The sequence below is a fragment of the Podarcis tiliguerta genome, assembly GCF_965153285.1.
Source record: "Podarcis tiliguerta genome assembly, chromosome: 3".
Classification (NCBI taxonomy): Eukaryota; Metazoa; Chordata; class Lepidosauria; order Squamata; family Lacertidae; genus Podarcis; species Podarcis tiliguerta.
The window spans coordinates 13,955,544-13,969,592 of record NC_139536.1 but is presented as its reverse complement, the minus strand read 5'-3'; the positions used below and the strand labels follow the sequence as shown (position 1 = coordinate 13,969,592).

The 14,049-nt window shown below is 41.5% G+C and overlaps 1 protein-coding gene across 48 annotated transcripts in view; it reads right to left on the bottom strand.

The window, feature by feature from the left end:
* Positions 1-14,049, bottom strand: part of NRXN1 (neurexin 1) — a 977,330-nt gene that overhangs the window by 447,951 nt on the left and 515,330 nt on the right. For all 48 annotated transcript variants that reach the window (XM_083432435.1, XM_083432438.1, XM_083432439.1 and 45 more), the window contains 2 exons: positions 5,733-5,906; positions 123-242 (listed from right to left, as the gene is read on the bottom strand). In XM_083432435.1, coding sequence (XP_083288561.1) covers positions 123-242; positions 5,733-5,906 — 294 coding nt within the window. The remainder of the gene's footprint in view (positions 1-122; positions 243-5,732; positions 5,907-14,049) is intronic.

Here is a 14,049-nt window from a genome sequence, read left to right as displayed (position 1 = left end):
GTTTGCCAGTTCAATTAGCTATATAAGGTTAAAATAATGGACCATTTCAGACACTTGCTCCCAATGCCTCAGAGCCTTTAAGACTTGTAGCCAGATAGAAAGAGAGTCTCTAAAGTACTCACGGTCATTACACAGCGTTCCACTGAAAGAGGTCATGCTACAGTCACAGCTGAACCCATCCCATTGCTGCAAGCAGACTCCTTGGTTTGCACACGAGTCCTCTTGACATGTCGTGCTGGGGCCTAACAAGAATACACACAGAAAAATAAAACTTGGGCTTTTGTCTTTCATTGCGACTGCATTTTCCATTGGATCACATAGGGTAGTTGCCAACATCTCACATGTAAAAGAGCAAACCAAGAAAAAGAACCAATAGCAGGATTGGCCATATGCATTTATATATATATATATATAAAACCTTTTATGAATAGGCATATGGCCTTTGGTTTGTTAACACAGAGGGGCACGAAGAGATGAGCTCATTCAGAAATATGACCAAAGTAGAGAGTTAACTCAAGCAAAATGAGTTGTCATAAGCATTGCTTTTGCAACATTTCATTTCATTGCGACATCTTTTGTTATCTCTGTCCAGCATGATGCGTTCTGCAAGGTACAGTGGAAAACAGAATCTAAAACTAAATAATCATCATAAAATTAAAAAATAACTTAGAGGGAAAAAAGTGCTGCCATCTCCAAGCAATGATTTGATGAAAAGCTATGCCTGTAGAAAATCAAGGAGCGTTTGGCTTGGCTTCTTTATTTATTTAAAAATCTATATATTGCGTATCGATTTATTAGCAGGAATGTTGGCAAGTATCTTTGCACATGCTTCAAATTATCTCATGCAGGGTTTCTCATTTTATGAAATATATATACGTTATAATTATATATATGGGGGGAGGGATCCGCCAATTAACGCACCAGCATGCTCAAAAGTGACGTACACGTGAGAAACAAAGCTATTCTATTTCTAGAGATCATAAACCAGACCACTAGGGGAAAAATAAAGAAAAGAATTGAAAGAAAAAGGCATGATCAAAGCACTAAAGCAATCACTATACAGATAGACACAAGACTGAAAGCCTTTGTGCAGAATATCCTGTAAGAGGAAGGTTCCTGCTTCATTATTTTTTTTGGAAGGGGAAGAGTGGAAAAATCCGATGCAACATTACACACACCAGTGCAGATGTAGCCGATGGCTCCCAATGCGTATTATGGGTTTCAGTCTTGCTTAATATACACACGGGCTATCTACCTTGCAAATCAGCTTTCATCAATGCAACTTTGCCAGCAAAATAAAAAAAAAGCAAAATATATTAAATGTTAGTAAGCAAATATCAAAATGGCAGCAAACACAGAAAGACCGTTCAGAGACAAAAGTGCATGCTGCTCTTAAAATTGAAAAGAAAGTCCATGTAATGCAAATAAATTAATACTAATAGACATAAATCTCCAGGCAAGCCAAAATGAGAATGCAGTAATTTGCCAGCATTTACTACAAATATAATGTTTAATTGAGCTGATGACATGTAATGAAGGAGAATTAAAAGCACTCCTTTCTATACGATAGATGTGAATGCATTAGCAAAGTGAATGCATGGTTTAATCCTGACTAGCCATTTGTCATGTTCATACACAGTCAGTTCAGTCATTAGCACATTATCTTCTTCGATCTTCCTCTTCACTAGGCCTTCTGCTGGAATTGACAGAATTAGGACTGAAATTTACATCAAGAACCACTTATTGCTCTTCAGTCACAGATGCACTTGCATTGCTCCCACAATGCACTGGGCCAAGGTCGGAAGAGAAGGGTTACATTTTTCATTCATTTCTCTTTCCAGTCAGATGCTGTTCCATGTTCCTGCGTGCAGGTTCCTTGGGTGACTTTTAATGAAATGGTCCATGAGAAGGCACTTACAAACCCAATCCAATATATACCCAAGTGCTCAATTTTAAGTAATGTCATCTCTGGCGGTTGGGAAGTATGCCAGGAAGTCATCCAATTAGCTAAGTGGACACAGCATTTATGTGCCAGAAACCAAGCCAGGGTCGTCAGCAGTTTTATAGGATCAGATGTAAAACTATTGGCCTTTAGCATCATCTGACCCCTACTGGACGGGAGGTGCATCACCACCGCACAACCTTAACATGGTTGCTCAATCAGTTCTTGTTGCTAGGTTTATGCTAGGTTTGTTGCTAGGTGTTTATGTGTATTTATGGTTTTTTTTGTATTAAGTGAGAGGTGGAATTGCATGCCTTGGTGGAGGAAAACCAGTGTGTTAATTGGATCTACACAAGGGTCAGCAAATGCTATAGCAGTTGTGTGAGGGCACCACCATATTGTTGAAGCCTAATAAGGGTAAACCCACAGTGGAAGTTAGGCAGAAATAGACATGACCATCATCCAAAGTGGGCAGTATAAGCAGAGGGCCAACAGGAAAAGGTTGAGCAGCAATTCCAAAGCTCAAGGACTGGAATACAAAGCAAAAGAGACCACTGGCATTTCCTTCAGTACCCTGGACAGTTCCCAGGAAAGACAAACTTTGCTCCAACAAATGTTGAATACTAATTAAACACCGCCTTATATGGTTCCAGCCCCAGCCCCTTCCTAGATGCTATATATATTCTTAAATAGGCACACCACAAATCCTGGTGCCTAACCCTTGGTTGCTTCTTCAGCAGCCATACTGCCTGCAGTGATGAGCAGGTTAGGCATGTTGGGTCATTGAGGCTGCAGATTGTGGTCTCTCATTGGCGCTTCAGTCTCTGAGAGTCTTTGTTTTAGGGTCTCATTTCTGGAGGTCTTAGATTCAGGTGCTCCTTTGGCTACTGACTCAGCTATCCCCTCTCCCTCTTAATCAGCGTCCAAGTCACAATTGGTAGTCTGTGTTTTGTCACATGGATCCCAAAGCCAACTGCTCTTAATTTCCATTTACCACAGCAAAACTCAATCTGCTTTGGGGGCCTTTCTGATGAGGGAGTAAAAGTGGCTGAGATCAGGGCTAGGCATGGAGAGAAGTAGTAACACATTGCTAATTTTGATCTATGTCACACTTTCCATGGGCCAATCAATCAATCAATCAATCAATCTACTACCCTTCATTTGAATATCTCAGGGCAGTTCACATGATAAAAATATTAAACTCATGTTCCCAACATCCCAGTTTGGTTGTGCGAACAGGACTGATTATCTAAGCCACTGACCAGTATTCCATTACTTTAACATCTTGGACAAGTAGAACATGTGATATTTAAGGATTTGGCCATTACATCATTAACTGGCTATTTTAATGCCAAGATCTAATAACTTAAACTGTACAACACCTTATGCCCCCTCTCTCACCAACATTAGAAAGTGTTATTTAGACTCTTTGCAAAATAAAGTGACATTACCTTTAGGTGTTTGGATGTTGTACATTTATGCATTTATTTACACATTTGCTATTCAATGTTAATCATCAAATTAAAATTAGAAAGGAGTAAAAGAAGAACAGTCGTACGTAAGAGAGAAAATCTGGAACAGGCTGGTTTAGGTTTTCTCAGGGTTTATCTGTTTGAGCTTATTTAATCAAGTGATATCTTAAATCTCTCATGAATTTCCACACATGGGGGTGTCATGAACTGGCCATGTCATTGTGATTTTATGTTTTCACAAATTACTGTGCATTACAAAGTACTCTGCACACTGCTGGTGTCAAGTATGTAGATTTTATCAGGAATAGGTTTTAAAATGCTTATCATATGCCTGACAAAATATTTCCCATACATCTACAGATTTAACAATACAATAAGCAGTATTATTGGTGCTGCCCAAATGCCCCAGAAACAAAAATGCATTTGCCTGGCAAACAACATTATTACAAAGCGTCAAGTGGGACTCTCAGGGGAGAACATTCTAGAAACTGGGGGCTACTACAAAGAAGGCCTGCTCTCTCACTGCCACCCTCCTTTGGAGGTATCATGCAGAGAAGGGCCTTGTATGATGATCTCAGAGTCCAGGCAGATTCATATATGGAAAAGCAGTTCTTAATTTAAAACTGAATCTACTATATCAATAAAATCCATATGACAGAGGTATGATTAATTGGGTTGCTTCTGTCTCTTTGCCTGTATCCAAATAATATTGTTTTTCAGGGAGAGCAAAATGGCTAGTTTATTGGGTTTAACTGAGGGACTGAGTCATGTCACCTTTTTTCTCACCTCATGTTGGAAATAAATGTGGAAACTGATCTTTCGGAAGGGCCAAACACATATGTTCAACTGCCCATCAACATCATGCTTTTGAACCTTGCCAGGTACATGACAGTGAAAAGCGGTTGTGAGAAAAGAACTGTGTATACTACTCTGAGCTCCTTGGAGAAAAAGGTGGGGATGTAAATGCAATAAAAACATTTTTAAAATGTGGGGATGGTTTCTATGTTGAGAAATCTAAGATGGCCTCAAACCAGAAACCAAATTGCACATTATTGCCCAATTCCTATGTATTCTGCTACATCCTTCAAACGTTAGATTAAAGCTTTAATGTGGAAAAGTTAAAGCAGAGCACTGATGTTCTGGGGATGCAAACTCCACAAATCCAATTTGGGATGGTGAGGATCCTTTGCCATGGCCATTCAACCCATTTTGGTCTTGGCTGATGTGGAAGGGAGGGAACTTAACCCAACACAGCACCTTGACTTTCCTTGGAAATTTGACCCTCTCCCTCACAAGTGACCTGGCCCTCCAAACTTCTTCTTTTTTGCGGGAAACCACCAGTCTTGATCCAAACCCAATTCCATTTTTCTTTGGGTATGAACCTTTCATCTACACAATCCCCCTTTAAATCAATAGGACTTCCTTCATTCTACATTCGTACTGGAGTGTAAGGTTTTGAAAGTTTGGCCAGTTTTGTTATTCTGAAATGTTTTTAGAAAGCCTGTGCAGTTGATGAGCCTTCAAGTCACAAATAGCCCATCAAACTCATACCGTAGCCTGCTAGGTTTGGGAAAATCTCCATGTCTCTGTAGTCACCAGCAGAGAGCAAAGCCATGAGATTTATCAAGCTCCTGGTCGGCCAACATATGTGGCTGGTGGGCTGAGTTGTTGCTTTGAATGCTGCAGGTTAGGCAGTAGGAATATAGCAACAAAACAGGCCAACAGAACATAGGTACAGAAACATAGCTTTTTTTAAAAAAAAGCCTTGAACCTAGCCTGAGACCCTGCTAAACACTAACATCTCATGCAAACAGACAACCTGTGCTAAAAAAAAGAGAAAGCAATGTGCATCTCAATTCAATTAGCTAATTTATACACTAACTATCATCTAAGCACCGTGATGATGTAAAGTACTGCACGGGAGCTAATTATCACAACAATTAATTAAAATACGACACAAACAAAACGGAGACATGCAAATCAGCTTGTTGGTGGAGAAGAACAGACTCTGCCGATTATATTCAAGAAGATAAGTTAATGTTCTCAGGTTCAATTTGTGTTTTGTGCCATCAGCGAACGTTTCTCCCACAATGGCATCCGCCTTCATTAATAATGTAAAACAGGTCTGGCTTAGTAGCATCGGTAGCAGAGCAGAAATGGATGACAGCGGGGAAGATAGGGAACTGTCATCATCCCAGTGCAAATAAACAGAACACAGCAGGAGGAGAAGATGCTACAACGCACCTATGATGAGGCATATGCATATTTACTTTACGTTGAAGGGGCTATGACAGGATTACAAAACGATCGCTCCGTACCTTCGCATCCGCGTTCTATCTGCCCGTTGCAAAACAGAGCATCCGAGATCAAATCTGGGAGGCGCCCATTCAGATCCACGGAGGCCAGGCAGCCTTGAAACCCTTCTTTCGCATGGACCAGCTTGGGCAAGGATTTGTAGGTTTCTTTTGCTACCCCTCCGATGTACAAGTCACCTGTGGAGCCAAAGTGCATGGTTAGTCACAGCTGCCACGATTGCCCAGTTGCATGTTCAGGTGTTTTAACCCGCCTTTCCACACATACAAAGCCCACACACAGAAAAGAGAAACAGGTCAATATAAGCAAAAACAAGAAAGCGTTGGCAAAACACAGCGAGCAAAAGTTGTAACAAGCCACTTGAGCAATAATAAAGGATCAAGAAAAAATATTCCCATGGGCTGCTAGCATTAGAGGACAGTGGACCCAAATGTAGTCTTGGATTTCCAGTTCTGCAAGATTTTGGGTTGTATCCTAGGAAGTCATGCTCCGAGAAAACCCACTGAAATTAATAGATGTGACTGATAAAGGTCCAATAATTTCAATGGATCTAATTTGAGCAGAACTTAGGCTACATTCACACCATATTTATAAAGTGTTATGGTTCCACTTTAAACAGTCATGGCTTCCCCTGAATAATTCTGGGAGCTGAGCGTTAAGGTTGGGCCTATTCCCTGTCCAGAGCTATAATTCCCAGACTGGTTTACCAATCAATCCTTTTTCACAGAAAGCTCTGGAATTGTAGCTCTGTGAGGGAAGTAGGGGGCCCCTTAACGACTCTCAGCACCTTTAACAAACGACAGCACCGAGGGCCTTCTGGTGGTTCCCTCATTGTGAGAAGCAAAGCTACAGGGAACCAGGCAGAGGGCCTTCTCAGTAGTGGCACCCGCCCTGTGGAACGCCCTCCCACCAGATGTCAAAGAGATAAACAACTACCTGACATTCAGAAGACATCTAAAGGCAGGCCTGTTCAGGGAAGTTTTTAATGTGTGACATTTTAATGTATTTTTAATCTTTGTTGGAAACTGCCCAGAGTGGGTGGGGAAACCCAGCCAGATGGGCAGGGTACAAATAATAAATTATTATTATTATTATTATTATTATTTATTATGTGCATCTGGTTGGCCAACGTGAGAACAGGATGCGGGAGTGGATTGACCACTAGCATCCTCTAGTAGGCTCTTCTTGAGTTTTAAAAAAGGAAGGAAGAAGCGGAGAAGCCACCACTACTAATTGTGAGCCCTTCTGAACCTGTCAGTGAATTCCACCCTTCATCCCCCAAACTGTAAAACACCAGCCTTCAGTTCCTGGTCACTTTTGATCCTTGATTCCAAGGTCAACATGAATAATTCTAAATTATTTTCCAGTGCTAACGTATATACATGAATTGGTTCGCCCTCCTCCTTGTATTTAGTCATTAGAGAACAATGTCACAATCTGATTCAGATCCGAACTCTGTTTGAGTCCCATTACATCACGGCTTGAATTATCAAGCCAAGCACACAATACTAACAGTTTGGGCAAGGAGAGAAAGACTGAATCATGCAGACTGTTGGCTTCCAGGAAGGAATACATCATATCTTGCTACGTGGTCACTCACACCGTTTCAGCCTGTACACATGAATTCTGCTTTCTCAATTTAGGGCAACTGTCAATGTGGTTCTTATCATTAGCCCAATTCAGACAACTAAATACATTGTGGGAAATCACATAGCCAGGGCATGAACACACATATGCTGTATATACCATATTTTTCGCTCTATAAGACGCACCAGACCACAAGACGCATCTAGTTTTTGGAGGAGGAAAACAGGGAAAAAATATTCTGAATCTCAGAAGCCAGAACAGCAAGAGGGATCGCTGCACAGTGAAAGCAGCGATCCCTTTTGCTGTTCTGGCTTCTGAGATAGCTGCGTGGCCTGCATTCGCTCCATAAGATGCACACACATTTCCCCTTACTTTTTAGGAGGGAAAAAGTGAGTCTTATAGAGCAAAAAATACGGTATACTTACATCAATACAAGGGAATGTGTCCCAAGTCCTAAGTCAAATAGAAAGAAAAAGTCAAAGTCTGTATTAGAGGTGCTGATGTTGGTTTTCTTTCCACAAACAAATATGGCGTTGGGGTAGAATTGTCGCTTCTAAACGCCCCCCCCCCCCCATGTTAATAATGCGCTCCCGCAGAGACATGCCATTGTAAGGCACATTATAAAAAGCAATACACAAATGGCTCGTAATATTTTGGTGGATGGGTTTAACGGCTGCTTTGCTGTCCTTTTTATTCTTCATTTTTAAAGAATTAGCACCACTGTTGTCCCATTCAGCATGTTCTATAAAAGATGCTTTATGCAGGAATGATAATTTGCAAACTGCTTGCATTTGCTCATTGGTGGCTTCCTGCATTTACAGCGAAATGCTTGTAATGGGATCAATAGACAGACTCACATGTACAAAACCACACAAAAGACAAACCCCTAATATTTCTCAAAGCGCCAGCACATAGACAGCACTGCGTCCAAGCAGAGGCTGCTCACACTCTCCAAAGGTGGAGAATGCTTTGGCCACTCATTGATATGGTACAGGTGAATTCTTCTCCAAAGTTGGAAGAGAAAAGGCAGAATTGGGAAGCTCTTTTTTTAGCACAGAGCACTGAGTGCATATGAGAACCCATTCCAGTTCTCCTGGAAACACCAGGTCCAGCAAAACCCTATCAACAGTTGTTGCTGATGCTGCAAAAAGTCAAAGTTTGGCAACAACAACAACAACAACAACAACAACACCCAGGATTTAAATGTATAGCCTTCCCCTTTTTCAAATGCAGAATCTGATATGGAGGGATTTTTAAAAACCTGCACACATTTTTTGACTATCTAATTGAAAATAGAATAAAAATCCCATATTTGAAGTTGGAAATGGTGAAATCCCAGACATATGAGTTTTTGGCAAATATTTATGTGATTAAGAGTTCAAGAATTCACATAAGAGTTCAATAATAATAATAACAACTTGAATAAGACTTCAAGTTTAATAATGATTTTTATTTTATTTTTTAGATTTCTTTTGGCTTGCTTCAGCCAATCTGTGCAGACCATCAACTCCTCCCCCCCCTAAACTGCATAGGAAGGGGAAGGTAGAGAGTCCTTACAATGACACCATTTGAAGCAGACACATTTCTGGTCATTGGGCTCTTCATTTGCACCCCTTTGCACCTCCTGAGTTCAGCCCTGTGTCTATATCAAAACCTGTAGAACAATGGAACTTGAAAACAGCAATTCAGTAGGAATGCTTTACTATGTTGTTATAGTTTAGGCTTCATAAGGAAGGAATGAGGGAGTGGCCAGACCTTTGACAAACCAGTAGAGATGGCAGGCTTTCTTTCTGCCTTCTTAAGCAACCCAAGAGCTGGTCAACAGATTGAGCTTTTATGCCTTTTAGTATTGCCTGGATTTCTGCATCCCTGAGTTAAGCCAAACATGTTTAAGATGGGAGCAGATTGACATACATGATTCACTACACATTGTTCCTTCCATCAGATGAAGAATGAAAACAATACTGGAACAAAGTTCAACGTTAGCAACCTGTCAATGACACATTTATTCTGCTGTTCTGAATCACTGGCCACAGCATTGCGTATAGATTAGACGCAAGGGTCAAGCAATACTTAGATATTTTTTAAAATATATATATAAATGAACACTGGGGTCTTCAGATTGCTGATAAAGAAAGTGCTGCAGTTAGTCACTGTCTTCCATTGGTGCCAGCAGCACACCAAATGTGCGCCAACGAGATAAAGCAGATATTTGAGGGTGGATGGTTACGAAGATTGCTTTATCATAATAACTTTACTCATTGCATTGCTGGCTACAACCTTCGCGATGTCACACCAGGCAAACCTCATTATTCAGGGTGAAATAACACTGTTCATTCAGATATGGTGCCAGCTGTGAGAAATGCAGGGGCGGAGGGAAGCAATGTGCCTGTGTCTTCATCATTGTAAAATAAGGATGTCACCCCCAGAAAGCCCCTTTATAACTAGGAGGGGGCATTAAGACTAAACTGGCTTAGAAGCATTCTTAGTGCACACTAACCATATTCGCAAGTCACTGTATGCCCCATTACTCAAATTTCAATCATGCAATGTTCCCAATGAACTACCTTTGCAGCATGCCTACTTTCCCTGAGTTAACATCATGAAATTGCCTGTCCAAAGTTCCGATGATGTTAATAATTTGGAAGGTGGCCATAAATTTCAGTTAAACAAGACTCCCATGCAAATGATTCCCTCAAAGAACATCTAGATTTCTCATTTTGAGATGCTGTGAATAATCTTGCTTAGAGATGTACGGTAACTGAAGGAGAGTCCACTAGCTTCCGAAGCAGTTCATTCCACTGTCCAACAGCTCTTTCTGTCAGAAAGCTCTTCCTAATGTTTATTTGGAATCTCCTTTCTTGAAATTTGAATCCATTTGTTCTTGTCCTACCCTCAGAAGCAATCCTACTCTTCCTCCAAAGAACTCACAAGCGATGAGGTTAGACAGTGACTTGACCAAGGTCATATTTTCTTGCAGGGAACACAAACTCTAGCAACTTATGATGATTGCTTCCAGTTTAATGCCAACTCCCAGCATTCTTCTCTGGCTTGGATTGCAATCCAAGCCAGTGAAGGACCCCTAACTTTCTTCCACTCCAGCCCCTTCTCCCAATTCATATCTGACTGCTGAAGTGCCAGTTGGTCAACAACCCCCTGCTTCCTTCTTTTTGTATTTATGGGTCCCTAGAACAGTAGAAAGGGACACGGTGGCACTGTGGGTTAAACCACAGAGCCTAGAACTTGCTGATCAGAAGGTCAGTGGTTCGAATCCCTGCAATGGGGTGAGCTGCCGCTGCTCGGTCCCTGCTCCTGCCAACCTAGCAGTTTGAAAGCACATCAAAGTGCAAGTAGATAAATAGGTACCACTCCAGCGGGAAGGTAAACGGCATTTCTGTGCGCTGCTCTGGTTCGCCAGAAGCGGCTTGGTCATGCTGGCCACATGACCGGAAGCTGTACGCCAGCTCCCTCGGCCAATAAAGTGAGATGAGTGCCGCAACCCCAGAGTCGGTCACAACTGGACCTAATGGTCAGGGGTCCCTTTAGCTTTAGAACAGTAGAAACCCACATAGCAAACACCATGGGAAATGTAGTTTGTCAAAGCTGTCTGGGGGAAATGACATTTCAAGGACTATCTGGGTTCCTACTGTAGCTGTGACCAATATGCAATAAGGGAAGGTGAAAAGGAGGAGCTATCTGGCACCATGGCAACCAGATGAAGAGAGGACCAGTTTTGGCACCTCTGCATCTGCATAAGAGGTCATGCATCTTGGTTATGCTGCAGGCTGTTTATGTCATAAAATTTATATATTGCTTGATTGTAGAAAAGAAACTCCAAGTGGTTTGGAAGACACATTTATCTGAGAGAAGTCCAAAGTTTCAGACAAAAGTACTCTGTCTCCTCTGCGCTACGCTTCGTTCTACACATAACGCCAAATATATATTTAGCAGCGCCTTTCTGCTTATCATCAACATCAGCACGATTCTTCCCTCCCCCTCCCCTTGACTGACACTACTCTTTAATGTTACAAGGGAGCCTCGCACACCAGTCCACCACACTGACATGTACAAAAGAAGTGATCAAGACGAAGCGAGTGCCTGCAATGGTTCATTTCCCTGATAGACACAATGAGGAGGAGGAAGGTTGCAGCAGGATCTTCTGCTACTAATTTGACAGTCTGTCAGAATTCAGACTGAAGGTTAAACTACTTTTTTAGTCCCGGTGCTGCACTTGGCTCTTGCTCCCCTGATGGATTAATGTCATCCCACAGTCTTTCAGCGATCCCTCACCTGCCAACGATGAGCCTGCCTTCAACTCTGCTCTTGCAGCTATTCTTTCCTCCTCTGTCTGGGAACATTGTGAAACCCTTCTGGGGACATTGAGCACAAATGGCTCCAACCCTAAGCTCTGGAAGCAGAAAGAGCACGGTCTTGCAAGTAGGAATGGACAAATCTCAAGGGAATTCCAGTTTCCAATTCTTTTCCATTTTAAATTCAGTTTCCTACATTTCTGCAGAAATTTGTGATTTTTTTATTTTAAAAAACAAATATCCTGATGAAAATTCACCAGCATTTTGGTCTGATGTTTGGTTTGTATGCAGTTTTAACTAATACATGCATTTTTGTGTACACACCAATGCACACATTTCCCCTGCAATTTGCATTTTTTGTATGCTATTTTCACAAATATGCACATTTTGTACACACTATTTGGTTGGAGAACGGTATCACAAAATAAATGTGTTTCAGTTCACACATGGGTCAGAGAAGTGTGATTTATGTAGTTTCTCATTAAAATGCAAACAAAATTGAATTTCTCCCCATGCCTAGTTGCAAAATCAGTTGGCACAAAGATCAGTTAGAAAGCTCAGAAGTGACATTGGGCAAGCCACTGTCTCTTAGCCTTTTTCATGTGTTCTTTGGCAGAAGAGCGGGATTCAAGCCAAATTAATAACAAAAATATAATGTGGCACAATCCCCCCCAACACTCCTTGATCCAGACAGCCATAAGCTCAACTAGAAATCACGTTTATTGTTAGTATCAAACCCTAGGTTCAAATTTCCCATTCTCTGGGCATACTGTCTGTTCCAGCCTATCCCAACCTGAATACTCTTCACATGTTATTGGGCTACATCTCCCATTATCTCTGACCATTGGCCATGTTTGCTGGCACTGATGAGAGGTAGACCAAAATACCTGTGTACCTTTATTTATATTAAGCAGGTGTAACTGGCTATCAACCTCTTCCTCTTTAGTTTCTGTTGCCGTTGTGGAACTCAGCAGGTAGAAGGATTAGGACACAACTATAATTCTTTGGTTTTATCTGTCTCTACCTACTATTAGCCTCCCCACCTTCCACCCCACTGATTCCAATGGGCACCAACTACAACTTGCTTTTGAAAGTGGAATGAATAAAAGAATCATAGATTTGGCAGGTGTATACTATATGAGAGCCCAGATTCCAGAATGCTATATTTTAAAGACTGTACTTCCTGAGTTGTACTGGTGTTCTGAAGTGGCCCTGCAAATTCTCCAACAGTTGTGTACACTGTGACTCACCACCTTCTGGAAGACCTTCCATATGTGGATTAAATTACACCATCTAGAGATACGCTGCCACATTCAGAAGGACCTCGACACCCATCAGAAAGGGCAATGGTGCTAAGAGGGGGAAAGAGGAGGCGGTCTAAATGGTAAATGAACTTAGGATGGGTCTCTGATGAAGTGTGCTTCTATCCCTCTAGATTGCCTTTGGTATGCAGTTTCTCCCAGAGGTATTTGTCTTCTGAACCATGCTCCTGGCTATGTGTCATATCATGTTCTGTCACTTAAATGGCTTGGACTCCAAGGCACAAGAAAATGTATAAAAATAGAAGACAACCAGAGAAACAGATTTATTTCCTTGCGAAATGAGACTCTGGAATCTCAATGACTTCCTGACTCTAACATTTTGTTAGCAAGTTGAAGTGGAAGGCATGTGTATTGACAGAGATTAAGCAGATTTAAAACTAGAGCGCTCTGTTTGTCCAACAGACTGTGAGTGGAAGTTGGTGGTGCATGCTAAATGGGGGGAAAGATAATGTGATTGCCATGTAAGATGGTAATCCATCTGCCATGGAAGAAATGGAATGCCAGCCACTGTACAAGGGAGGAACAGGAAAGATGCAGAATGACAAACTAGCCCCGGTGGCTGAAGATTTCAGGCATCTCTTGTCAGTGGGAAACCTTATTTTCTCTCTGCTCTCATTTAAATTTTTGGAGACTCTGTCCAAAAAAAAAAATGCCTAGGATATTTATAGTAACCCAAAGTAACTTCAAGCAATTAGAATCCATCACAAAGATACACTATAAGCTGTTCTGGATACACGATGGGAGGGGAAATATTTGCAACTCACAATTCTATTAATATTTATGCATTATTCCTACTGACATATCGCTCTCAATTAGAAAATAGCAAAGATATAAATACAAAACAACGCAAAGCAACTATTGCAAATCTAAAAGAGGATTAGACACATTCATAGTGGAGAAGGATACCAGTGGCCACTAGCCACAATGGCAACACACTCCTTCCACAGTATGTTTCTGAATAACAGTTTATTGAAACTGCAGGAGGGCAGAGTGCTGCGGCACTCAGGTCCTACCTGTAGGGTTCCCATAAGCATCCCATAAGTCTCCACCCCCATCGTTCAGCCCGGACACTGAGATCCAGCACCGATGGCCTTTGGGCGGTT